General features: G+C 37.2%; 1 protein-coding gene across 1 annotated transcript; it reads right to left on the bottom strand.

The window, feature by feature from the left end:
• On the bottom strand, positions 1 to 25,996 carry LOC124112682 (P2Y purinoceptor 1-like). The gene is made up of 3 exons (XM_046472815.2): positions 25,907 to 25,996; positions 20,720 to 20,786; positions 1 to 2,068 (listed from the first exon to the last, which is right to left on the bottom strand). Exon 3 carries the CDS (start codon positions 2,058 to 2,060, stop codon positions 831 to 833), a length of 1,230 nt encoding a protein of 409 aa, XP_046328771.2. The 5' UTR covers positions 2,061 to 2,068; positions 20,720 to 20,786; positions 25,907 to 25,996; the 3' UTR covers positions 1 to 830.
• Between the last annotated feature and the right edge of the window lie 260 nt (positions 25,997 to 26,256).

The raw sequence follows: 26,256 nt of genomic DNA, 5'->3' as shown, positions 1-26,256 counted from the left end.
ATACAGTACCGACGTTTTGGGATATTCAAAGCATTTATTAAAAAGTCTGTTTTAATGAATATTTGCAGCCATATATGAAGCAACATAGCATCATCACTTGTCCTTCTCATGGCACTTCTCATCCATACAGTTGGGTAACTACTGATGATGTCAATGTGTCCTTGAATAAACATATGATATATACGTACTAAGGTAATAAATGCACTGTTGCTTCAATTGAAAGCTAGCTTATCTGTAGAATCAAACGCGCCATTCTACCATGACAAAACTAAACATGAATATATTGCGTGACGCGGCATGTGGGTTCTCTATATGAATGAAAGAATAATAGGCTTGAAACAAAGTATGGCGCTGTAAATACTCAGACATAAGAAAGTGATCGGTTTTAAAGCAATTATAATTTACTTGCAAATATGCCAGACATTCAAAGTATGCAGCAACGATGATTGAAAAAGATCTTTTCTATTCATATTCTATTAATTATTCCGCGGCGATACGGTCTTCTGACTCTGATTAGTCTCTGAGTAACCAATCAGAATCAAACAATATCCAAAATAATGGTAAAATAATGGTAAAACATTGATTTAATAGGTATGGTTAGACTATTGCCTTCTCTGAGGGGAGGAGATGAAGATATGACATAAGGCAACAGCGAGAATCGTATATGGACATGTAACGACATAGAATGTGTTCGTTTTATCATGAATATGTGATAATTCATATGTACACTTGGCTGAATATTGCTGAATCCCTGCATGGTGTTAGGTGACCAGCCATATGTTTCTGTTAAAAAAATATTTGGGACAAATGTGATATTAATATAGTTCTCCTTAAATATCTGACTGCATTAACCGGGATCGCATGATGGCCCCTCTTGACATAGAATCAAGATAGATTCTCTGAGGATCTGCCTCGTTTACTGAATGCTTCCTGTTACAAGCATCCTTCATTTTGTTGAAACCAGATCTTAACAATTCTCTAGTTCTTCGACGGAAACTTCCCGAGAAAACCAAATAAACAAAACATTTGATTCCAAAGTTTAGGATATAGAATACATAAAATAGATGATTCCATTTAGCTAATGTAGGATTTCTCACACCGTTTAATGTCATTGCTGTTCGCAGAATCATTACAGGGAAATTTCCGAGCACTGTCAAAATGATGACAGGAAATAGAATGTTGGTAACGCGGACTGATGATTGTGAAGACGGTACTCTGCTCCCATGTGATCCTGTCCAGAGTTCAACCGAAGCGGATATCCGGTAGTATTCGCAACCTCTTATGGCAATCAATATTGTTAGTAAAATAATGACACTATAGGGCAATATTGCGACCACGAAAGTATCAATTTTGCTCAAATTATGAAAATGAAATCGTAATTCCTTCCAAGGCATGCAGCGTAGCACATTTTGAAATTTATCTGGTCCAAAGAAATATACAACGTATGAATAACAGGCCACAGCGATGACCGACATGAAAAACATGACGAGCTTTGCTCGAAAAGGAGTACACATGGATGATTTTTTCAAAGGCCAATACACACCAATGAACTTCTCCACAACCATAGCAGCCAGGTACCATATCGACAGGAAAGTGAAAACGTAATTCAAGAAAGTCATGAATTGGCACAGTCCGTCTTGGACGATGATAGGCACTCTGTAATATCCGTATAAAGGTGTGAGGAAAAACGTCCACAGGAACCCAGTGTCCGTCACAGTCATTGCAGCCAGGTATTGGATAGACGAAACTTTCTTCAGGCGGGTGCGTGTAAATACCAGATAAGCCAAGATGTTCCCAAGAGATCCAACTGACAATATGACAGGATAGCAGTAGAAGCTGAATTTGTAAATTCCAATAATCATTGGATCAGGTTGGTACATCCTCCTTGGGATGTACAGTCTCCTGTTCGAAGTATTTTGGAAATTATAATTGATCACATTTCCTGTAAAATTGTAATCAGTATATTGATTCTCGACATCCATATCCATGGCTTCATCGGCCATCGCAGTCATTCTGGTAGAGTGGTAATGAGCAGACCTTGCAGTGTGGTACCATATCATTCATCCGTCTGCAAAGAAGAAAGATCGCAGAATGTTATACAGTAATAGGTTTGAAATTCATTGAACTGATATGAAATCATGTCAGATTCTATATGAAAGAAGTACGGCATAATACATATTCAACGTCTACATTTTATGATATTCATTTATTCAAAGTCGGTGAGAAGCAATGCTTTCGAAAGAAAGTCTCTCGCGGTTTTTATCTTACTTTTGTTGATTTATGACTCCCGTTTTAGTTGAGTGAACAACGCCTACTACATTTAAGCAATCCCCAATAACAATCAATGTCCGAGCATCAGTAATTATTCCGAAGAGTAACGCCAAATGCGCTAGAGGCCATCAAGCAGGTACCATAAGCACAGACGTTGCTGTTTATTCATTAACGTTAGCCTTAAAGTGCAAGTATCACGAAAAATAGCAATCGGTTTTTCTAACATCATAATGTAGCCAGCATCATGTACAATACGATGGCAGAAAAAAAAGTGTGTAAACGTAAACTTAGCGTTGGTGCACTTAATTAAAAGTACGTTTTTTGATACCTGTATTTGTAACAACCCAAACGAATCTTAAAAGCGCTAACGAGGAGGCGTGGCTTAATTTGCATGCAAGCTGATTGGGTATTACCACCAGGCGGGTACAGAATGCGCGATCGTTTCATAAGTTGTGGGGAGTCCTGTGTTGTATATATAATACCGGTATGTATTCCATGTAAGTCAACAGTATGGCTAGTGTGGGCGTGGTCAAGTAATCTTGGTTTAACGTGAATTATATGATTTTAAAATTGTAAGATATTTTCCTTTTCAATGATAGGTGCGCGGGTTCTATTGTAGTCTTTGATAGGCATTTAAAAGATGGAAGAACATGAATACATGACACTTTTTATGAATAATAACTTTTTTATTTTATTGTTTGTCACGACGTTTGAACAGAACTACTTCTTACATTCACATCCCATGATAACTCGAAAACTATTGTCACTGTCAAAGTTGTGATCAGGGTACCGCAAAAAGGAATGAAGTATTTTTTTAGTACGATCGATACTTCATCATTTATACACAGATCAGCGAACACAGATATTTTAAACACAGAAAAGCCTCACAACAAAATAAAATAAAGTACCGAAACACGAACATAACCGCAATTGTACAAATAGTATATTTGGCACATTGTTTTCTCACCGAATAGTGAATTCAAATGGTGATGTAAATGGCGTTTGTCACGTTTCCGTTGTGTAATGAAAGAGGAGTATATTTCAATCCTTTACTCCAACTCATACGAACGAACGTACAGTGTTCAAATGACCATTGCTTACTTGTCTAATAGTTAAAAAAGGTGAAGAAAGGGTTTGCTGTGCCGAGAACGTCTGCAGCCGACCATGACTGTGAACGGAGGCTTGCCTGCTAGAGTGCGAAGGGAGGGCGGGCTTGTCATGCGATTAAGCGAGTAATTTTGGAGGTAATTTCCTCCAAGACCTTATATGGAGCCTCTGTATGTAAAGGCTCCGCCTCCGCTGTATTTTCGTTTCAGCCTTTGAAATTGATAGACAGGATAAAAGTGCAAACGGACCTTATTTGAGCGCCGCTTTCGATGTTTTGAATACGATATTTGCATATATATACGATATTACAATGTATCCAAATGTTATTCATTCCTATGAGACTTGCACTTTAGGAGATTAGACGTATTTCAGATTTACGTATCCAGTAAAGAATATCATAAAATAAAATATTCGCGAAGGAGGACCGTCTTATACATATAGTATTTGATATCGGGGCGACATGCACGTTTATATCCGGTATGTCTAAGTGCAAAGTAAATGAACACCAGTCAGCCTCAAGGAAATGTGGATCATCTGGAAAAAACATACGTTAGTTTCAAAGACACTGCGAATCAATACCACCAGCATAGCTGCAGGGTTCCACGCCGCACGCAACAATAATCCAGCTGGACCGAGTCTGGACAAAACAATCAAATGAGCATGGATCCACGCAAATTCAGCGAGTCTGACCACCCGATAACAAGCATAAGAGGCCTTTACTGCAAGCATGGGTTGCTGAAGACCTATTCTACCCCGGATCTTCTCAGGCACTTGTAAAGGATACCTGTAAAATGGACCTCTATTAGTTTGGGTCAAGTGGATTACCCTTATGTTTAATTATTGTTTTTTTAATTATTTTATTTAAGCATCTTTTATTGTGACTTTTCGTTATAATACCTGTTAACTAGGACTGAGGCAGACAATACCAGACAACAAGATAATCCTTACAAATGGGTAATATTATTCCAATGCTATCAATATAACATATGTATTCCTTTTCAACATAGTCTAAACCAGGGGACTTTTGCGACTTGTAGTATTTAATCTATTGTCATAGTACTAGTTGTCAAGTTTCTTTAAATAATGAAAAAATATTTTTTATACATTTTATTTTGCTCAGTTTGCGTATTAAAGTGTTTCCAGACTTTATATGGCGAATGCCTTTTTTTCTTTTTTGAAAAAAGTTATTTAAGTGTTTTTTTAATAAATTTCAAATAATTGTGTCTGCGGTTTGATATGCCTTCGACAAGAGATAAACACGTTGGTGACATTAGAATGGAATCAATAAAGCTTTTATCCTAGCAGGTTGTTAATTTACCAATCAACATAACCTTGCCTAATCTACTGTTAAATATCATCACATTTATATCTTTACAAATATCAACTAACTTCAGGCATAAATTGTTATCTTTATCAGTGACTTAAGAATCTCTCACAAGTATGAGATTAAGGTGACATTTTCACTTTCAGACATTGCTCTCATTTAATATGGATCGTTCAAATATAGTGAAATGAATTTCAGGTTTTATATACGATAACTGGTGATAGGCTTTTAATGCAACATATATGTGCATGTACACGTCTTGATCAATTTCAAATGGTCATGTCACAAGAACGGACGAAGGACAATGATACTATTGATTTGGAAGATTTTTTGCCTTTCCTTCATTGAACCACTTGGATTGCACAAAGTTAGAACAAGATTATACTCTGTGTCGTCGAAAGAAATCAAACGACTCCAGTAGTTTTTACTGATGGATTTGTCTACAAACAACAAGAGACCACTTTATCGACTGGAGAGTATAGTTCTTTATATTGCTTTGAAACGAATGGTCAAACCAGAAACAGGCTACACTACAACATACCCCCCCCCCCCCCCCTCCCCTGAAGTTCCTGAAATTGAACTGCAATCAATGGAATTAATACCTTTAATGTAAGTAACATTCTCAGTCAATAATTAGTTTCCCAAAACGTCTCTATTTTCATTTTTCAGGACCCACTAACATTTCTATTTTTCAACACGAAACGAATTTCACCTAAATTGTGCAATTATAGGAACGTGTTGCAGAACCTGGACTCCGGATGTCCGTTTCACTGCTTGTAGCTGCAAAGGCTCATCATACTGCTATCAACCAGCTTTTCACATAACCACAGGCGTCTTGAGTGTTTTCGGTCAGTGTGTTATGTAATTTGTAGAATGTCTGTTATTCATATATGTACGAAATTATCGTGGGCAGCCTTCATCCAATTGGGGGCGGTCGGGAAGCCTAGTGGTTAAAGTTTTCGCTCGTCACGCCGAAGACCCGGGTTCGATTCCCGACATGGGTACAATGTGTAACGCCCACTTCTGGTGTCCCCCGCCGTCATATTGCTGGAATATTGCTAAAAGCGGCGTAAAAGCATACTCACTTACTCACTCACTCACTTCATCCAATTGGATTTGAAACCATTATGGATGACGTGCAGCATGTGCCAAAATTAAGACGAAAAAGAACATAAATCTGTTGAACGTCGTTCAGGGTGGGTTAAGTCATGGAGATTATCACGCGAGTGTGTTAGGGGTGGTAACTATCCTGTGTTAGGAATGAACATTGTATTTAGCGAGCCTTGGTGAACTAAATATATAGTGTTTATTCGTAATACAGGATATTTACCATCCCCAAGTGCACAAGCGTGATAACCTCTTTACCATATAATGTCATTCTTTCATTTTGTGATCGCAAAATCTCTTCTTATGTCTCACAAACATTACCTAAACATTGGAAGTTTTCCAAGAATGTGCGCTTTAATATATATTACGTCAGAAGGTCAGTGATGTGTCAATCGGACAATGACAACAATCAATATAGTTCCAACTGAAACCTGTTTCTTAGACAGTGGCGTAACTACATATAGGCAAAACAACAATTGCCTACACATTTTCTTCTACTAGCCTTTTGTGACAATCCATCGCTCTGTCCGCTAGACTCTAGTCTACGAGACGTCACGTCTGCCTGTCCTGTCATAACGTTGCGAACTGCAGTCAGATGCACACACAGCTACAAAACGAAACAACGTTACAATTCCGACAAATTTCGAACAAATCAAACTGTTTTAATTTTGGGAAACGGTTCCAAGCCGCAAAGGTCTGCAAGCACAGACATGGAACCTGATCTAGCTAGCCTAGTGTCCTCGCCATATTGTTTCGAAATTTATATCTACAAAGATGCCAAAACTTGTATAATGCCTAAGCTACGTCGCCCATTATAAACCCGTTTATGATAAAGTGCGTTAATAGCATTCAAATGGTTTTATGGTGGACACGTGGAGGCCAAGTCCAAATTTGACGCACCAATGACAAGAAATGATGTCCTATCCAATTTTCATTTTTGAATTGCACAATGTGCTTCCATGTTTTATCTCAGATGAACAGTTGATTTGCCTGTGCATGTGTTTGTGGGGTAGGATACCCCCACCTTTTCGTAGCCACCTGTATCAACACAATGTGACAGCGATTCATAAATACCTGTTCACATCAGTTTAGGATACATTTTATGATAGGCGTTTACCGATGACAGTGGTTAATGGTATTTTTGTAGCGTTCCCATCAGCAATAGTTGCATATTAAACGAATATTGAAACAAATTAGATGGGCAGGAGTGTAACCAAAGTGTTCTTAGTCCGCCATGAAGCCGCAGAACGAGAGCACACAAACAAACGTGACTGAGACTTCAACGAAAGCATGGATGTCCAATGACAGACAGTCCAGGGATTAAGCTTACTCATCAACCTAGACTCTCAAGAATTAATAAATACCAACTGGTTGGGGTTCAAATATGACCATAATGAATGTGACGAAGTTCGTATGGATATAAAGGAATTTCATGCAAATGTTTAATCTATTGTATGAATAAAGACGTGCATGTACGGGAACAATATTTATAATCCAAACCTGGCTTCCACAGGAGACGTGACTTGGGTGAGATCAAGCTAGGAATATCTCCTAGGAGATATCGCTGTAATGAAATTGCATCACAATGCTTTACAGACCATCGTTACCATGACGTCACAATCAAATGGCATCACTAATCTCTCTGCTACTGAAGCTGGTTAGCTTTACTGTTTATTACTGTTTACAAACTTTAACTCTTTATAAATGGAATCTCAACCTCGTGTCTTTTGGTATTGGCAAGCCTGAGTTTTATTTTTTTATTGACTCTTCCCTATCTATTTGATATAAAAAGACAGTCGGGTGAGTTTTCTTTTATTTACAGAGTTTACCCCGAACATGCATATCTCTCTTTGTACTTTAACAATTGGCTTTCCATTAAAGCATTGCAGATGACACATAACGTAAGTTTGTAATAATGCTCATCAGCACTCTTTTGCCGTTTACGGCCAATGGAATCTGTTTCGGCAGACTATTATTCTCTGGCGTTGACGTATTTGATATATCACAATATCCAAGCTTTAAACACGTCGACAAACAGCATCATTGAAATATGCAGTCGAAATTTGTAGCTCCGATTCAATGTAACCATGACCCTACATATCAAATGTATTATATATACGTATGCAATTTCACTTGTAAATCACTTCGCCATTTCACTGACATTATTCATGTGATTTAGGAGAAAGACATGCTGTGAGAGATAGGTTACCAGTTGATTTAACAGCTATAAATTGAATTTGCAACAGAATAAATACGCCTAGCATATGGTTTCAGATTTTAAGTCTGAAGACAGTGGATATCTAAGGCAAATATGGATGGATAGTTCTATCAAATATGGTATTAGGATAGCCCTTATTAAAGTAACGTTTAATAATCAAATCGCTTGATTTGAAATGAGTTAAATTTCAGTCGTGAATGGACTTGAATTAAATCAAAACTGCTGATGGAATTCATCCAAGTTTAAATTATAAACACTTCATATATAATCAGATTAAGTTATATTAATCAGATAAACGAAAATACATTGTATTTTCTTATTACAGAAAACTTACCGAGTACATGTGAAAAATACTTTTGATGGTACCTCATGAAAGATATTTGATAACTGGTCTAAAGCAGTTGGGTAATCACAAGCACTGCAAATAACTAACTCTCCAATTACTTCAATACTTGCTCAGAGATATCTGTTCGGTCCTGCAAAATGAATCTAACATTCATCCTGGAATCATAGTATAAATATACCATCGATTCTGTAAATAACGTCAATATATTAATATTCTTCCAAGAAGTATCTGATGTCAAACACATTAATGCACATTACACAACAAAGATTAAACCTATCTAATCTGTTTTGGCTTGATTAGAAATAAGATATGATATTGTCGTATGAGCGTTACACTCACTATTTTATTGATTGAACGAAACCCGAAACTGATTATGGCTGTTAAAACCTTACAAACAAAGAAAGGCCAATTCAGGAGGAAAGAAGGTCCGAGATGACGGGGTTTCACTTCACTACTCTTTTGTAGCCATGACCATTTCTGAATCAGATAGGAAAATACTTCGGAAGTAAAGTGAAATAATCATTATAACAAGCGTTAAAAAACCCAAAACGAATGCAACACACTGAAGCCCCAAATGAGGTCACATCTTATGAAAAATTGAGGCAACCATATTTGATATGTAAATGGAAAATGGGTGAGATATTCCACTTCTTTATTCGGATGTCTTTATAGAGTAGAATCGCTGTCAACGATGGGCGGCAGATGAATTACCAAACAAGTTTTACAAATACATGTACGTCCTTGGCAATGTTTACATTAAATACTGGTTTTGAAATGTGTGAGGTTCCCAGGCTTGAATAACAAGCAACTGAAATCAATCAATACGAACACAATTCCTGAAGATCTTGAACGAATGGCTTATACGATACACCAAGGAGTACGATATAAAGAGTATGATATACGAACACACGGAGATCACTCTAGCTTCCCCTATGTTACGTGTTAAATCACCTGAATTTTGTTTTGAAATATAAGTTTGGGGATGGGTTATGGAGACAGAATTGTCGCGGAATGTGTACAACAATAATCTTAATTTAGGATTTTAAGAGAAAGTACCGATGATGTCAACATACACTGGTCAATTGACATGCAGCCTGATGCTAGTAGGATCACTAAATAGAGATTATTATACGAGCATGTGTGTCGTACTGGTTTTTCGAAATGCGTGTCAGACGTATTGTATTTCCCTAGCGAGAGCGATAGTAAGACAAAAATTCTAACACGAGTGTAATAATTTCTTCTTCACTTTACAAAAAGTGCACTGACCACCGCCGCTGTTCTATAAAAACCACAATAAGTTGAATGACGTCAACAATCTTCAGCTATGACGTCGTTTCTAGTGTGACGTCATTCCGTCACAGTGAGATTTGAATGAAGTCAACAATGCCGTCCGGATGACGGAAACAATGCACTGGGGCCAGAGTAGTGATATTTGCACTTGTGCTCATACGACTTTTATCAACTCGGTTATTTTTAACTCTGTGGGTAATAAATAATTGACTTTTACTTTGTGTGCATTCATTGGAGTAAATGCCAAACTGTATCAACGTCAGAACACACACACAAAATGAATGTCAATTGTTATATATAATTTCAATATGCCTATTTGGTACCTCGAAAGAGGTAGTACGTGTGACTTTATGTTTACACCGACAGCCATACAGCAACCTTCTGTATCGCCGAAAGAAATAGTTCCTCAAATCGAGTGATGACATGAACGTGTGTATGCTCAAATTGTTCTGCAGTAGAATTTTGTAGTTTGGTCACAAAAGATTCAGTTAAATAATATAGTTATTAGATGAGAAATGTCTGTTCTGAACTACGCCTAAGTGGATCACTGTGAAGTTTGTCGTAATTCTCAGCACAGGACTTCTAAATGGACAACACGATCAACGTGACGAGTGTCGTTAATAAACCTGTGGCGATTAGGTGTTTGTCATCAATGATCAACTGGACGATCATTCAGAGGTGATTATAAATGATTTGCTAATAGATATTGAAGTAAATTCATAGATTTCTGTAGAATGATGATTCAGTCTAGGCACGGAACGAGTCCATAGGTTTGAGGTGCATTTCTTCGTTGTCTTCACAACAATGAGTCGCGGTGAGGAGATCCGTGAAGTGGCATACAGCCAAACGCTCTGACTTTTCCCGGAGTATGCTAAAAGGTTGAGTTCAAGATGAATGGGTGAACATGATCAGAAACATTCAATCTGTATTTATAAACGTCAACGTCAAAATGTAAGGATTTACCATAGGATGGAACGTTGACATGCAGACAATCATTTTCTTTGGTTAAAATGTATAAAAGATATTACTTCACATGGTGTGGATAAATAAGCAGCCTTAACATAATTTCTGTCATATCACACCCTAGCGGTCGCATATTGTCTCAGGTCGTGGACGTTAATGCCTTGGCGATATCCAAAAGACGGGTATGCGTTAATAGATATGTAGCGACGAGTTGCTAATTTCCTGGTTCAATTATCCCGGGTTATCCAAAACGACAAATCAATGGATTTTTTATTTGCTTCTGGGTTCCCTATCTAAAGTACTGTCGGTAATACTACAAAAATGCTGTTCTGGCTTCATTTAATATATACGAGTCATAGGGCTGTTACATAGCATAAATCAAAATAAGGCAAATCGACCGAATCTAGCCTATCCTAACTGACACTGTGAAAAGCCTTAAAATGTACTTTTACAAGTAGAATGATGACAAAACTAGCAAAAATTCGTGTGCTTTCATGCATGTATGAAACTGCCAAAAACCTGAGGTAATTATGTAACACCTGTCCCGCGCTGATGACATCTCACATCTGCAAATGTCACCTGAGTTGGTGGAGGTCTCAAAATATGGCAGTTATTATACTTAAGTAAGATATGCGTTGATGGTGTAGCAATTTAGGCTATGCACTGCATTATATTTGCTTGGAAAAATAATGGAATAGTTAAATGCTATGAAACGGTGTGAACATTGGAAGGTTGCGGTTTTGGAATCAAGAAGTACATGTGTATGTTTTCTTCTATAGATGATTTCTTTAGGTAGCATCTGACTCCGCTGGTGACGTATGTGAATCTGTATCTGGTTATCTAGCAAAGGCTGTGATGATCCTCCCATTGACATGTGTGAGTTTGAATGTTGTGTTGTGTCGTGCCACGAACCCTTTATAGTTAGCCAGTCACAATGTCTGACTGGCGTACGTAGGACAACGTGACCGTGTTGTGCCGCCAGCACATATGTTTTGTACTTTACTGGTTTCTTTACTGAGGTCGATATTGCAAGAGTAATATATTCCTGCATGGTCGCCTTCAGACTGCCCATGGTTGGCATGACAGCAGCTTGTTCCCGACGTCATATCAACTGGCGTTATCCATGACAATGACGCTGAGGTTTAACTTGTGCAATAGCTGATGTTCCAACCAGTCTATGAACACATCACCGCCTATCATTTCCTTATTAATATAACCAGTTTTCTTTATCGCCTCGAACACTAGCTCACGTCAGTCAATAAGCCCCAGATCACGGGTTGCGACGTGGAAAACAATGACACAATTACCTTTACCTGATGATACCATGTTTTTTGTCCATCTTGGCCCCATGTAGTTAGCGGAATGATTCTTAACTATTTATCCAGGTTTCAGCAAGGTAAGTGACCTCGAAGCCCTGACTGCGATAGTTATGAATGGTGCGGAGATAATGCGTCTATATAAAAAGGGATGGACTATTTTCCCCTGAAAACTGCGTAGTCATCGCCAAGGGCAGTGTATCGAAATCCCATCTCGTGGAGAGCAATATGAAATGCAGTGCGGACAACATTAATTGTGTCTTTAATATCCTCTCGAATGTTGCTACAAGTCGGGGGTACCTTCTGCTAATAGAGCTTGTACACTATGCGCCTAATCACCCCGAATCAAAGCTGTCGAATATCCTTTCACGTCCCGCTTTTGTTTTTGAGACCAGATTAGATGTTTTATGAAGACTACAGTATTGTCATTATAATGGAGTCACGTGTGCATATTTCAATAGTCCGTTTAAAATTGTTCATAGGAAAAGTGCCTGAAATACTTCAAACCCCTGGTAGGTCGATCGGTAGTGTATCGATATTTCAATATCAACAGTCTGTGAAAAATTCTATTTTTTTTAACGGACAAAAAACATTTTTCTAGCATTTCCGACAGTACTTTATACTCTATGCGTATGGGAGTCCGCTTATCTGGACTAAGGTAGTCCCTCCTACTTCAGCCCCGACGGTATGTGCAGGAGGTACAAGGTCAGCATGGCACGGGCACGTTTACCATAGTCCCTAAGCCAACTCACAGAAGATGATCTCTCATTAACTTTACGTGTCACCTCATATTGTAGATAGGCTTCGGCTGCAATGCTTTAGTTTAAATCCAAACACTAGGGCTACTAAACCAGATGAGTTCCGAGATTTAAGAGAAAATATAGATGGAGAGTGGGAGAGCTCTACACTTTCTATTCTGGTCGGTGTCTGTCTTAAAACTGACGTAACTTCAATCCTTTATGTTGGTCATCTGAACTTTTTACTGGTGACATAGTGACACTGTCACTCTACTAAGACTATCACTGAAGCTATAGCGTCTATGAATACCTGTACCGTCCCTCTGTATGAGCTAACAAATCGCACGAATATCAAATGGTGGTTAAGTCATCTTTTTTGTTATTTTCCCTGACAGTTCTTTTACTATCCTAGATCCAATTTACCTCTAACGTCCAATGCCGCGCCCCCTTCAGCCTCAATCCTTCTACATAACCAACTTCAGCCAATTAAGCCAATTATTAGTAGTTGCAGGATACTTTTGGCGGTCTGCCAAGAAATAAACCTCTCACCAACATCAACACTCTCCGTACTGATCGTAAACTCTTATTACAACTCCCACTATTACCCAATAACTATTTCCCTAATTTTGCAATTACCTGCCACTATACAATGACTAATAAAATAGATGCTACGTTTTTTCATGCACTGAATGTATTTTATAAACGCAGTCTGTGCGTTCTTTCCTGATGCACGTAGCTCCCAAAGATGACGTTATTCACGAATCTCGAAACTAGCCAGTTTACTTTATTTCTCAGAAAGATCCACCAACCATGGTACATGAAAAACATCAATATATAAGATAAATCCATAATATAATATAATAGAAATATCAATATCAAGATGACAGGAGAATTGTGCAAATACATATAGGGATCAAAGGTTACAATAAAATATGACAGAAAAAAGTAACAAGAATCTCATACACGTTTTCTAATAGCCTCAACATCTCTAAAGATGGTATAGATGAATTTGGACAAGTTTTTCACATCTTTTACTCTAATGATGGATGAACATTTTATTTTCAATTTATACATATCAGGCCATTCAGAGAGATCTTTAGGTTTTAGGACCGCCATTGGAGAAGAGCTTCACATCATAACAGGTAATGAAACTCGTTACCAACGGCGGGCGAACGACATAAATTACACAAATTTTCCACTCTTGGGATATCAGACCAACGTCAGTTTCAATTGGTAAGCTATGGTTTGTGGTTTTTAATTGTAAGATTGGGTGATAAACGTTATTAGGCAGATCAAGATATTTGTCAAAGGTTATATTTTCTTTAAACATTTTATTGTACACACCTTTAGAACTATCAGTAATAGAACTGTGCCAACTCTGCAGGAACTTGTCTTTCAATATTTCTTCAACCTTTAACGCTAGCTATGTAAAATGTAAAATAGTTCACCGATTCACAGTCGTTGTCCATGAAAGTTTATCAGAGATTCCAGAGTATTTATGAGTGATAAATGTATAAATGATATTTGTTAATTTTGGAGTTTGATTATAGATTGCCATTTTATGCCAGAATAGAATTTTGATATAGAGGGATTCCCTTCCGAGCACCCCATAAATCATATAGTTTGGTGTTGCATTTCGAAGACCTGTTGCCAGTTTCAGAAATTTTAAGTGAACTTTTTCGTTAGTTCAATGTTTTCAAACGCCCAGATTCCACAACAGCACATTAGAAACGGGGAAATCAAAGTGTCAAATGCGGATATTAAACAATCAAATGGCAAATAAATAAAATGTGCTTTTTTAGTAATGAGAACATAGCACAAGCGCAGGTACCTACTGTATACTATTTTCTTTTATTCCCAAATACGCCAGAGTCATTGTAAAGAATTAGAAGGATCCCCACATGTAATCACATCGTCAGTATATACATTTACCTGCATTCAATTAGGTATGTACAGGAACAACTAGGTTAGAATATAGCCGAGCAAAAGGAAAATATGAATTCTTAGATCTAACTCAACTGTCTGCACCAAGGCTTCTATTGCTGGTAAGAGGTGAGATCATTGGGACAGTTATTAAAGACAATCTTGGGATCAGCATGTGATTGTATGTCAGTAAAGTGAATTGAGCATGCCAGCTGCATGGACTACATGATCCTTTAACATTTACAATACAATGTAAGATCGTGTCAAGTGCTTGTTGTTAGTGGCGAAGTATTGGATCGGGGGATCAGACTTCGCTGATTGTGTGTCCTCACTGACCCCGAGGACGTGGCACGTTCAATACGCTAAATAAAAAATCAAACAGTGGTGTATCTATTCAAGGTTCGACACATGTCATCTGGCTGGAATAATGCTGACTGTGGCGATAAACAATATTTATTCACTCATTGATATCATAAGTAACTATAAACATTTCTATGTCCAGCCTTTCATGTCTATTTTATTCATTTGTTACGGTTATGTGACGTCACTTGTTTTAAAAACTAGTTATATAATGGTATGTAAGCTATTAATAGCACAATTTTATGATTGCACTTGTTCATGTCAGATATCAAATGGTATCTGGTGATGGTCTCAACAACATCTATCATTCAACCTGTCTTCATCCTTTGATCTCGCATTCAACGACAATATGATGTTTCAAATTCTTGCACTCACAGTCCCTTAAGCGTTATAAAAATGCATTGACCGCTTTGATCATCGGCATGAAAGGTTGATCACATCTAAATGGAAGAAACTGTCGAAGTGATTATTTTGGACCTTGAAAATATCATACACAGAACGCTTTTGTGTGTTAGAATGTGTAGGAAACACCTTGTCCTTGATTGTTACGCGTACAATACATGAGCGCGGACAGAGATTGAAATGGGCATTTGTCTGCATAAATATCGAGCTTTCTGATGATTCAAACCGTTTACAGCAGTAATGCTTTCTGATGATTCACAGCACACATTACACACGTCAATCGTGGAAAAGATACAAATACACTAATTACAATATTTCACGCATTTAATCTTTAGGTTTTTGAATTCAGGGTGTTTTAAAGATCGCGGAATCGACCGTTGTAATTTTAAAATTATTCTTCATATAGTTATAAAGTTTCTTATAATGAAAGGTGCAACGTATACACTCGCGGCACCAAGATCCATAGGCCAAAGATTAATGATATATGTATTTGCACACCAACAATGATTAAACGGAAACACTTTTCGACAAAATATGCCGTGGGCTACAGAGGAGGATTATTAGATCGTAATCACATAACACTTATTTATCTTAAATCACTGCTGCTGGCAATGCAATTGTTTGTCAAAATTGTCATTAAGCTACGCCTTTCCACAACGCATGGGGCAATGTAGCTGATCCTTTCAAATCTGTAGGGCCAGACTCATTTAGATAGCGCAATTCGATTTATCAATCGAATAAGACATCAAGTAGTATATGCCACAACCTATAGATTCCAAACGTCAAACGTCATGGGTGCCCAATACCCGGATCATGTATTTTTTTTCAAAATGCTTTCGGTATGCATGGCCATAAGTTTTGGCAAAGAAATGAACATTTCCTTTCATCAAATTTGGACGTCTTCATTATTCGATTGTTCAAATAGATTATTAAAAGCCAACTACCGAGAAATATGATAAATATTAAAGTTGTATAAATCCAAATAACTACCATGGTTAGGTATCGACTAGGTTTAACTGAAATGGATTTTAATATTGGACGAAGACAGTCACTACCGAAACATAAAAGAAAATGTTACTTCTGTACTGACATAAAGATTATGAACTGTTTTATGAGTCTATTTTCATCAGATAAAGACACCAATTTAAACCGTCCGTGTATATGTACTACTAAATACACCTGTTGTGAATAAACCTGTTGACCTCAAAGATATGTATTATACAATTCTACATATGCATGGTTGTTTAAAATTTCTTGTATATGGACCGGAAGCCTTGAATACGGTCGGGGCGGTCGGGTAGCCTAGTGGTTAAAGCGTTCGCTCGTCACGCCGAAAACCCGGGTTCGATTCCCGACATGGGTACATTGTGTGAAGCCCATTTCTGGTGTCCCCCGCCGTGATATTGCTGATATATGTTATATGTTTTTAACTTCTAAAATAGTAACAGTTATATACAAAAGAACATCGTAGATTTAAGTCGAAATATGTGCACATGTTCTATCTTCTAGAAGGAAATTGAGACATGTATTAACATTTCATCTTTAAATGGATCACTGCATTCTAGTGGTAGAGTGAGTTAGTGAGTATTGTTTATGCCGCCTTTTACGGCGGAGGACACAAGGAATAGGCTACATACATTGTGCCCATGAGGGAAATCGAGACAGAGAGGTAGAGAAGCATTGTAAGCGATATGAAAAATACTTTCCAATAGCAGTTGTGTTGAGGATAAATGACTTTACGGATTGAGTCCTTGGATGTATTATGCATCAATCGTATACAGCGTGACAACATATACACTCATGCAGTGTCCACATTGACATTATTTGAAAATAACTTGAACATAAAAAGTCATCGGTTGCCTGACTTTTTCAGACTGTCGGTATTATTGCACGACAGCAATGAATGTGTTAACAACGGTTTCCTGTAAAATAGCTTCAGATGCTTTGAATAATAATAATAATAATAATGATGATGATGATGATGATGATGATGATAATAATAATAATGATAATAGAAGAATTGAAGAAAAGTATTTTGTAAAGTCACATTGCATAAAATTATATTCAATCCCAATTATGCACTGTTCCATAAACACGACTGCAACTACCGTGTAGCATTCACTGACATTGTGCTACATAATGCATAAATACATTAAGGTTGATGCTTATTGTTAAATGGTAGGCATGAATACGCAACTTATTTCTCAAGACGTTTTATTAACGTTGCTCCTGGGGGCATTAGAAAAACTAAATGTGGCTCCTGCCTCCCATTTCCCAAATGGCCCCGAGACCGCTCATTAATGAACGTATCCAAAAGGCCTGGGTTTTTCGGTTACAATTACTATTCCTCATTGTCTACACGAGGACGGGAATACATTCTCCGGAAATTGGAAAATGCTGCAAAAAATGATATGTCTAGAATTTTTGTTTGCGAAGTAGCCTTCGGGGTTTTGAGAGTGTACAAACGGAATATTGGCTTATTTATATGACCCTGCGCACAAATGAAGTATTCATGATTTTACATGTCACCCTAATACATGCGAACATAACATGATTATACTGGTATACAAGATGATACGAATTGAAACCTCTTCATTATCACGGCGCGTTTCAGGACAACTTTTCTTTCAGTGCGAGTTTATTAATAAGACTTATTATTAATGCTACATTATAATAATAATATAAAAAAATGCGACAAATCCATTTCATAATCATAAGATATCTCTCCTAAAACAGAGTATATTGTACGATTCCGACCATGGCATAATAAATGACCAGTCCCTAAATAATGTTCAAACATATATCAATTCTTTTGTACTCGAAATAAATAAAACGGTGTCATTTGTACATACCCCAGCCACATAGTTGTAATAAATTCGGGCGTCCCCCATCTTTGGCTGAGTCACTTTGTTCATGACCCGTCCCTTAACACCTCTCACCTTCCTGTAATAAATGACTAGTTCCTAAACGTCATACAAAGCAGGTGTAGTAGTTCAACTCCCACACTTTAACACTGGGCTTCTTCTACCGTCACAGTTCTAAGACTGCTTCGGGTCCAACAATCGGGTAACAGAGTCAATAACATTGGCAATACTCATATCATTGTGTATGTTATACTAGTGAAAAGAGAAAAAAGCTAAAGAAGTTGTAGTTTATAAGCAAGGCGCCGTTAAAAATACAACCTTATATCGAATCTTATAAAGTGCGCGGCTATCACTCTTCTTGAAAACAGAAATCCATCGTAAATCACTACATATATGTTAAGAATATTCTCTGGTGCATATAACCAGCAACTACGCCAAACACAGCGTTAATGTTATGTATAAATTGCAACCAACCAAATTTACTTACATTCTAGATTACTTCATGTGACATTACTCATGGCATGTATTCAGTGTCTATATAAGACTGGCCGTTGTTATGACTAATAGGATCCGTTATATCATAGTACTTGAGATACACCTTTATCTTGAGTGATGCACACTTTGAGAAACAATAAAACACTTGATAGGTGATTTGTGAACGGGGTCTAAGGAAACAATACTTATTGTACCCATGGAATAACGCGTCCTCGTGGTCTTGTAAAAACTTCAAACGTACTTCTAAAAGGCTAGCATTTTAAATGACTAGGAAATACATTTGCAAAATAATACTGAGGAAGAGAATATATGGATGACAACTTCTTAATCATGAGGATCACAACGTTTCGAAGTATATGCTTACTCAGATGAATGCCTTTCAAAGACTTAAAACAATACGAGTATCTCTACGGATCCACAAGATAATCGTAATCGAGTGGCGAGATACCGAATCCGTACGCAGCACGTGTATTCCCATGAATAGTCATGCTTGAATCTTTTCATAGAGGAAACATCACGAGACTACTTCCAGATTTACACATTATTCAACCAAACAACCACATCACCCCCTTCAATTTCTCTGTGCATTCTATTTTTATTCATGTCGTAACGTAGACCTACAACAATGCTTTATACAATCGAGCCATGTGCCATGTTCCTAAATTGTTTGGACGATTAGATCAGTCGAACAGAACATATCCGGTGTAAGTCAAACCAAAGTCTTTGTACGATATGAGTCAGTTAAACTTTAATGTCACGTCGGCAATATTTCGGCCATAGTGTGACTTGAACAAGTTTCCATAAAAAAATATGTTGTAAAATATGTCGTCAAAGGTCAGAGTAATCACTAATATGATATTACACATTTACTTCCAACTAGTTGGGAAACATTAAAACAGATTTTAAGACAAGGATACAAAATATGAATCAGGCTGTGGATCGCCGGGGACCTAAGTTTGGCCACCATCCCAGGGACCATGGGGGACTTCGGTACTTCTGTTACCTGCATGACATCCCAGCAGTATTTACACAACCATAACAATTGCTGGCGATTATCAGAAACTTTAGCCGATAATGAAACAACTTTTCTACAACTTTAACCATGGAAGGAACAAACTACTTTGAATGATATATTCTTACATAACCTCTCAGGGGGGCAATTTTTTTACGCTGCTTTAACTCCCTTGTCAGTTTATTATATCAATTTAGAAGCGATCATTTATTTATTGCAAAACATATGTTTAAAGTCAAAGAATACAATTTCTCTTAAAAAACAAATTATTCAATGAGTAGGAATACACAGTGTCATCTAGGAAATGGTCAAATGTAACAAATGTTATATTTGGCATAACACTTTCTTAGTGAAGTACAGATTCTAGTACTCTTTTGGGGTTGAGTCCAATCCTGGATGCGAACCCACACTCCCAGAGTGAGGCATCCGAGATTCGAACTCACGCTCCCAGAGTGAGGCACTAAAAAGTACTAGAATCTGTACTTCACTAAGAAAGTATTATTCCAAATTTAACATTTGTTAAATATTCCTGTGTATATCTCGAATGGCCAATTCAATATCGTCGCATAATGCCCTCTTTACATCTGGACTTGCAACCCAAGTAGGTGTAACCGACAATTGGTTTAATTTTATGTAACTTATTGATCTTCAGCATTATATCTCGGATGTAGGATCCAATCACAGACTTATGATCGCTGTTTGAGATCAGAAGTGATATAGCAGATTTGTTGAGTGGTTCTTTTGCAGCAGCATCGACCATCCACTGTGTTACCGATGATTCCAGCATGGACGATGTCATATTGACTAGTACGAACATTATTATATAAATTTCAATTAGAAGTGGATGTTTCCAACTACTTAATAGACTTCAAAGGGAGTATGAAAATATAGCATACTATTTATGTTTCGACTATGTAGTAACATCCTTCAGTGCTTTTGATATGGCATTTGATTCTATCGTAAAATAGAACAGTTATCAAATACCTTGAAGATGTTGTTCTGGATCCAATGATGGTGGTGCTGGCAACTGCGTCACCATCTTAGAATCCATCTGTAAATATAGTTTTGTATGTATTGTATAAGCTTGACTATATACGTGTTTATGAATTAGTTCATTTGTTTAAGATTTCTTGAGTTTAGTTAATGCTAGGTCCACCTCTGGCTTTACCAAATGGCATGGAGGACAAGACAGATAAATATCAGATGTATGCAAAAAGAAAGAGTGTAGACAATTTTGGAAACTGATAAGAAATAGTGCAGGGCGTCAGTTCGTCACTGTGACGGCGATGATATTTTTTGAAGTGAAATAACTTTAGAAGAAATAATTGGAGCTGTAAATAAGCTTAAATTTGGAATGTCACCCGGAAACGGCGGTATCCTCCAGACGCTATCAAAGAATCATGTGACATTTTATAACCGAATCTTTATGTTTTGTTCAATAGCATACTTGTTCGAGGGGAATTCCCGCAGTAATGTAATTGATTGACACTACAGCTGGTGTCCGTCAGGGGTGCAAGTTATCACCCCTTCTATTTTTTATGAATATTGACGAGCTGGTAGTAGAAGAAGACGTTTATTCACGAATGAAGGCCACATGGTCCAGAGTTCATTTACAGGAATAATATATGCTGTGCACTTGCACAATTTTTCTGACAACAAACGTTCATAATTGTTACATTTGTATTTACATAGGTAAATGTCTTTTTTAAATATATGGGCAGGTTTTTAATAACACAATCATTTATGGTAGTTAGAAGACTCATACATTTTGGAACAGATGTTTGTATATGGTAACATTTTGGAATGAAATTGTCTCTACTACTTTTATGAAATGGACAAATTAACAAAAAAATGGCATTCATTTTCTATTTCATAGCGGTTACGTGTCATACATAAACTAAACGATGACTCTGTGGTTGTTTAAATCGAGTTTCTGTACATTTAGATTATGGCTTAAACAACGGAATTTGCATAAAACTCTAAGAAGATCTTTTTCACAAACTAAAGTAGACAGATATTTTTTTCTAGTTCGAGTAGTGATTTATAAGATGAATAAACATGGAGGAAAGAAGAATTTGTGATTTTGTAATGCCAGTTTTGGAATTCTACATCTTTGCATCGTTGTTTGAATATAACCATGAAGCATTTCATATAGCCGCAATTCTGAGACAACCACATGTACACATATGAAAACCCAGTTTGGAACAAAAATTGTCTTTTATAAGAAACCCAGTTAGTTTCACCATTTTCGTCAAATGCTTTTAAGTAAGGATAAGAATTAATGGATGAACAACTTCTTTATTACAATTAAGAGCGACGTTTCGGTGTAGGTTCTAACACCGTTATAAAGCAAGTGAAAGACAGAGTGTGCTTGACAAGTATATATACAAGTAGATGGCAATGTTTATACAGTAGAGTAGATATTGTTATACTGGAGTAGAGAAGTCTGTTATTTATACACAAGGGTAGTAATGACAATCATTGGTGAAGTCAGTGACATAAACAAAGGATGAAGCCAGTAATATAAACAACGGGATTATGGCTGTTTGGGGTCGACTGTAATAGTGTCATTACAGTCATGTTCTTCCCAGCTCTCCTAGAATTGCATTTGTTGATGTTCTTTTACCAACGGAAAAAAACACTTTTAAAGGAATTACTCTGAACCTTTTCAATGCTTTTTCTATAATTTTTCCCAAATTTCTGAGCCATATAGAAGAACAGGAGCAATCTTTGAATCAAATATTTTAGCAACAGTAGAATATGGGAGAGATGGGAATATTGACGAGTTCGTGTGAATTATAAAAGACAATGATGAACATGGTTCATGTATATTTATAATTTGTAATTTTGTGAATTTTTTTTATTACCGTTTGCGGACGATGTTATGTTTGGAGAGCATCATTTAAAAACTAAAACAGATATATTGATCAGATATTGCCAGAAATGGAAATGATCAGTTAATATGAATAAAACAAAAAATAAGAAATGGTTTATTTATGGTTGTAATGTTGAAGTAGTGTCTTATTATAAATATTTGAGAATAAGGATTTCCCGTGGAAATATTTTCACTCAGGCTTATACCACATCAGCTTAACAACCAGATAAAGCATTATAATGAAATTTTCGTTGTGTTCATTGACATTCCTATATTCTGATTAGCTGAATTGGTCACGTGTTATTGCATTCATTTCCCAATGAATGTAAAAACAATAAGCCACGCCCACCGAAGCGGACTACTTTAATTACTGCGGAATGTCGGGGAATCCCAATATTACAGTCGAGGGAATTTCCGGCTAATTTGTATCGTCATCCACAGGACATTTAGTGAAATTCCTGCATATTCTTTGTCCAAACAACTCTTTGAGACCGAATGCCGAGGAGGAATGAAACAGCAAACGTGCAGGCTCGCTCGCCTGTTTTCTCCCGTTCCACAACTTTCATGTCCTCGCGTTTTATCTCTAATTAGCATTTTTCCAACTGTGTCTTCCCGTTCTCAGGGAACCAATGTTTGAGTCTGGCGGTAACTGACCACGTCATTTGAAACAGCCGCCTTCTCCCGGACATATTTGTTCCGGTTCGTTACAGTCTAACTGTTGCTGTTCTTCTCGCCTCTCGCCTTGAGTGATAGGTCCTATCAACTTTGTTTTTATCATACTCTCCGTTGATTGGCTACTGACTTTGTGGGCGTGTCAAGTTATGTGCGTAAATTAACCTATCACTTGATTCATGTCACGCCATAGCATGTATTCCTACACTCGGAATGTTCATCAATCTCGCCATTGGTTTTGTCTGCTTTGATATATACGACTGTTATGGTTAAACTATTGTAGATAAAACATGTTTTCGTTGTTCAATTTATTTATAAGCATTGACTGTGTATTTTTATCGGGTCATTGAGGTATGAATGGAAAACCGATGTGCAAACTTTTGTAAGAATTCGCTACGCTCTATATGGACTGATGAACGCTCTGTACAGTTGAAGGAGGGCTTTCTTATTAATTAAAACATTCAATAAACTTATTTAACTTAATGCTAAATAATGTGGAAACCGGATACTGCCCTATGGGACATCCTGATCCTGATCCTGATTATAATGGTCAAACAGGGTCGAACCCGTACGAGCTTCAAATTGTCCGTTTGAAAAGGACTTGGGGAAAAATTGAAACAAAAAAACTCTCAATTCAAATTCAGTTAAATCTTTTAAAATTCCATGTTTCCATGAAGTGCTATGTGCTTTTTCTAGATCGATAAAGATGGAAACTGCATGTTAATTATTAATAGTTGCTTTTTCAAAAAATAATCTAACAGGACTAAATGGTCAACAGTACTTCGAGTTCTCCGAAAACCACACTGAATATTTGTGATAAGATGATGAAAACTATGGTTGACCATGGGACCATGGTTTTGCAAACACAGCTAGTCAATCAAATTGGCCTAATATTTCAAGGACCAGTATGATCTCGTCTTGAATATGGTTTGGTAACAACTACCTCATCAAATATTAACAGAAGGTTCCCTGGGTTACACCGTTTCCCACCAAAACTGAAGAAACTCCGGTTATGATGTGATTAGATGTTTCAAAAACATTACTGTTGTCAACCTGTTTTATACATAGGCATTAATAAAGGGTTCCTACTGCTGTGCAAACTAGACAGTGGCCTGAAATACACCATCAGATTATGTTATGAAGACTAACTTTCACTAACGGTTGTATAGTATATAGTAGTTTTGAAATTCATCGTTCGATTTCCTGACTGTATTCACTGAATTTCAATCCTCTCCTCACCATTTGGAAGAAAATAAAAAATAGTGGTCGTCAAAGACGTTCATTAATATTGTTCCACTCTGTTGGTTTTCACTTTTTCGGTACAAATTCGACCATGGTGGTGCAAAGGGTGTTCTGTAACAGGAAGATGCATCAAAGGAGGCTCGAGCTCGGTCTTTGAGATGGGAATTAGTACCCATAGGGTCTGGTAGTATTGTAGACAGCTTTATAAGTGTTTTAAAAACTGGACGGACGGCTACAACTATAAACCAATGTATCTGCCGCAACTGTAGGCTTCACAGGCACACCTGTACAATATTGCTCATTCGTGTCGCGTCCATAGCAACATACCCTTACGTCCCTTAGCATTACACGTGGAACAAGATCGGATATTGCGAATGTACTCTAAGTCGCAAACAAACCAATAACAGAGCTGTGGTGTATAAAAGTTATTGTTAATTGAATAACCGTTTTCGAAAAAAAGCTTGAATGTTTTTCAAGATGGCTGGTCCACCTTACTTTTCCATAAACTGATTGACAGGAACGAAATGCTGCACATGGTTCAGTTTAATGATGACGACGAGCCCCAGGACTTTGGACACGTGGAGACGACCCTATTGAAAGAGTTATCCAGTGTAGACAGTAACTGACATATTCACAGACTGTCACAGACGAAGGTAACGAGGGGTAAACGGAAGTTATAGAGTAAGTGTACTTAATATGTCCGTCAATAATCCGTGACAGTTAATATCCATCAGTAGCTATTCAGGTTTACAGTACGCAAACTGATCGAATACGATGCAGGATTAGGACGTACCTCAACAGAGGCATACTTTTCCATACGCGTACACGTGCAAGACTTTGTTTAAAACAACGTGGGATGCCAGGAAAGGGGAAGGTGATCATTATACAAAGTAATACGTTGATTACACTATTTACACGTGATAGTGTCTGCTGTGGAATTATTAGTCTTTGTCAGTATTGGCAATATCGATTGTTTCGTAATGAAAATATTCTTTTATTTGTTGAGGATGGTACATGTACTACCCTTCATGAGAGTGATATGGCGGCATGTTATTATGTTCTTAACCATACATTGCAGTTTTCATTATCAAAACATTTATGTTATGAAAGTAACCGAAACAATTATATACAGAATTGTATGGGGTAGTAAACGAATATTTATTTCTAAACACATGAATAACAAATCAAATATATCGCTATACATCAGACATAAGAGGGGAATCACACTGATACATGTTACAAGCACCTCCAAATTAACATCCCTTTTATTTCCATTATTTTCGAATTAAGGTGAATCAGCTACATGCAGCAGTCATGAAATTATAATATATCCATGATTGGTTAGACTTGATATACTACGTAAACATAGAAAAATTGTATACCTTGCCGTCGATGTTGCCCAAGCCACATCATGAACTATTATCCCCTTCTTCAAACATCTGTCAGCAAGAAGGCACGAGCTGCTGAGTGCAACTCCGTGCTGGCCGACTGAACGCTGTCATACCACTAACACGAGTGTGCGATGCTATCTGCCTGAGCAGCGATGTATCCCGTGAATACGGACATGTGATCGATAGTAGTCTCGAAACAGATGTAGTTTTACGGTGGCCAAACATTCGAAAAAGGAAGACAGTTCATTCACTGATAATCGAACAAAAGATATATTTTCTTGACACAAATTAGAAATGTTCTTGGCACATTTGAATTACCGTTTGATTTTTGAATTACACGA

Source organism: Haliotis rufescens, unplaced genomic scaffold (assembly GCF_023055435.1).
Source record: "Haliotis rufescens isolate VD_foot unplaced genomic scaffold, xgHalRufe1.0.p SCAF_5, whole genome shotgun sequence".
NCBI lineage: Eukaryota > Metazoa > Mollusca > Gastropoda > Lepetellida > Haliotidae > Haliotis > Haliotis rufescens.
The sequence above is the reverse complement of the archived record's forward strand: the minus strand, read 5'-3'. Positions and strand labels throughout refer to the sequence as shown.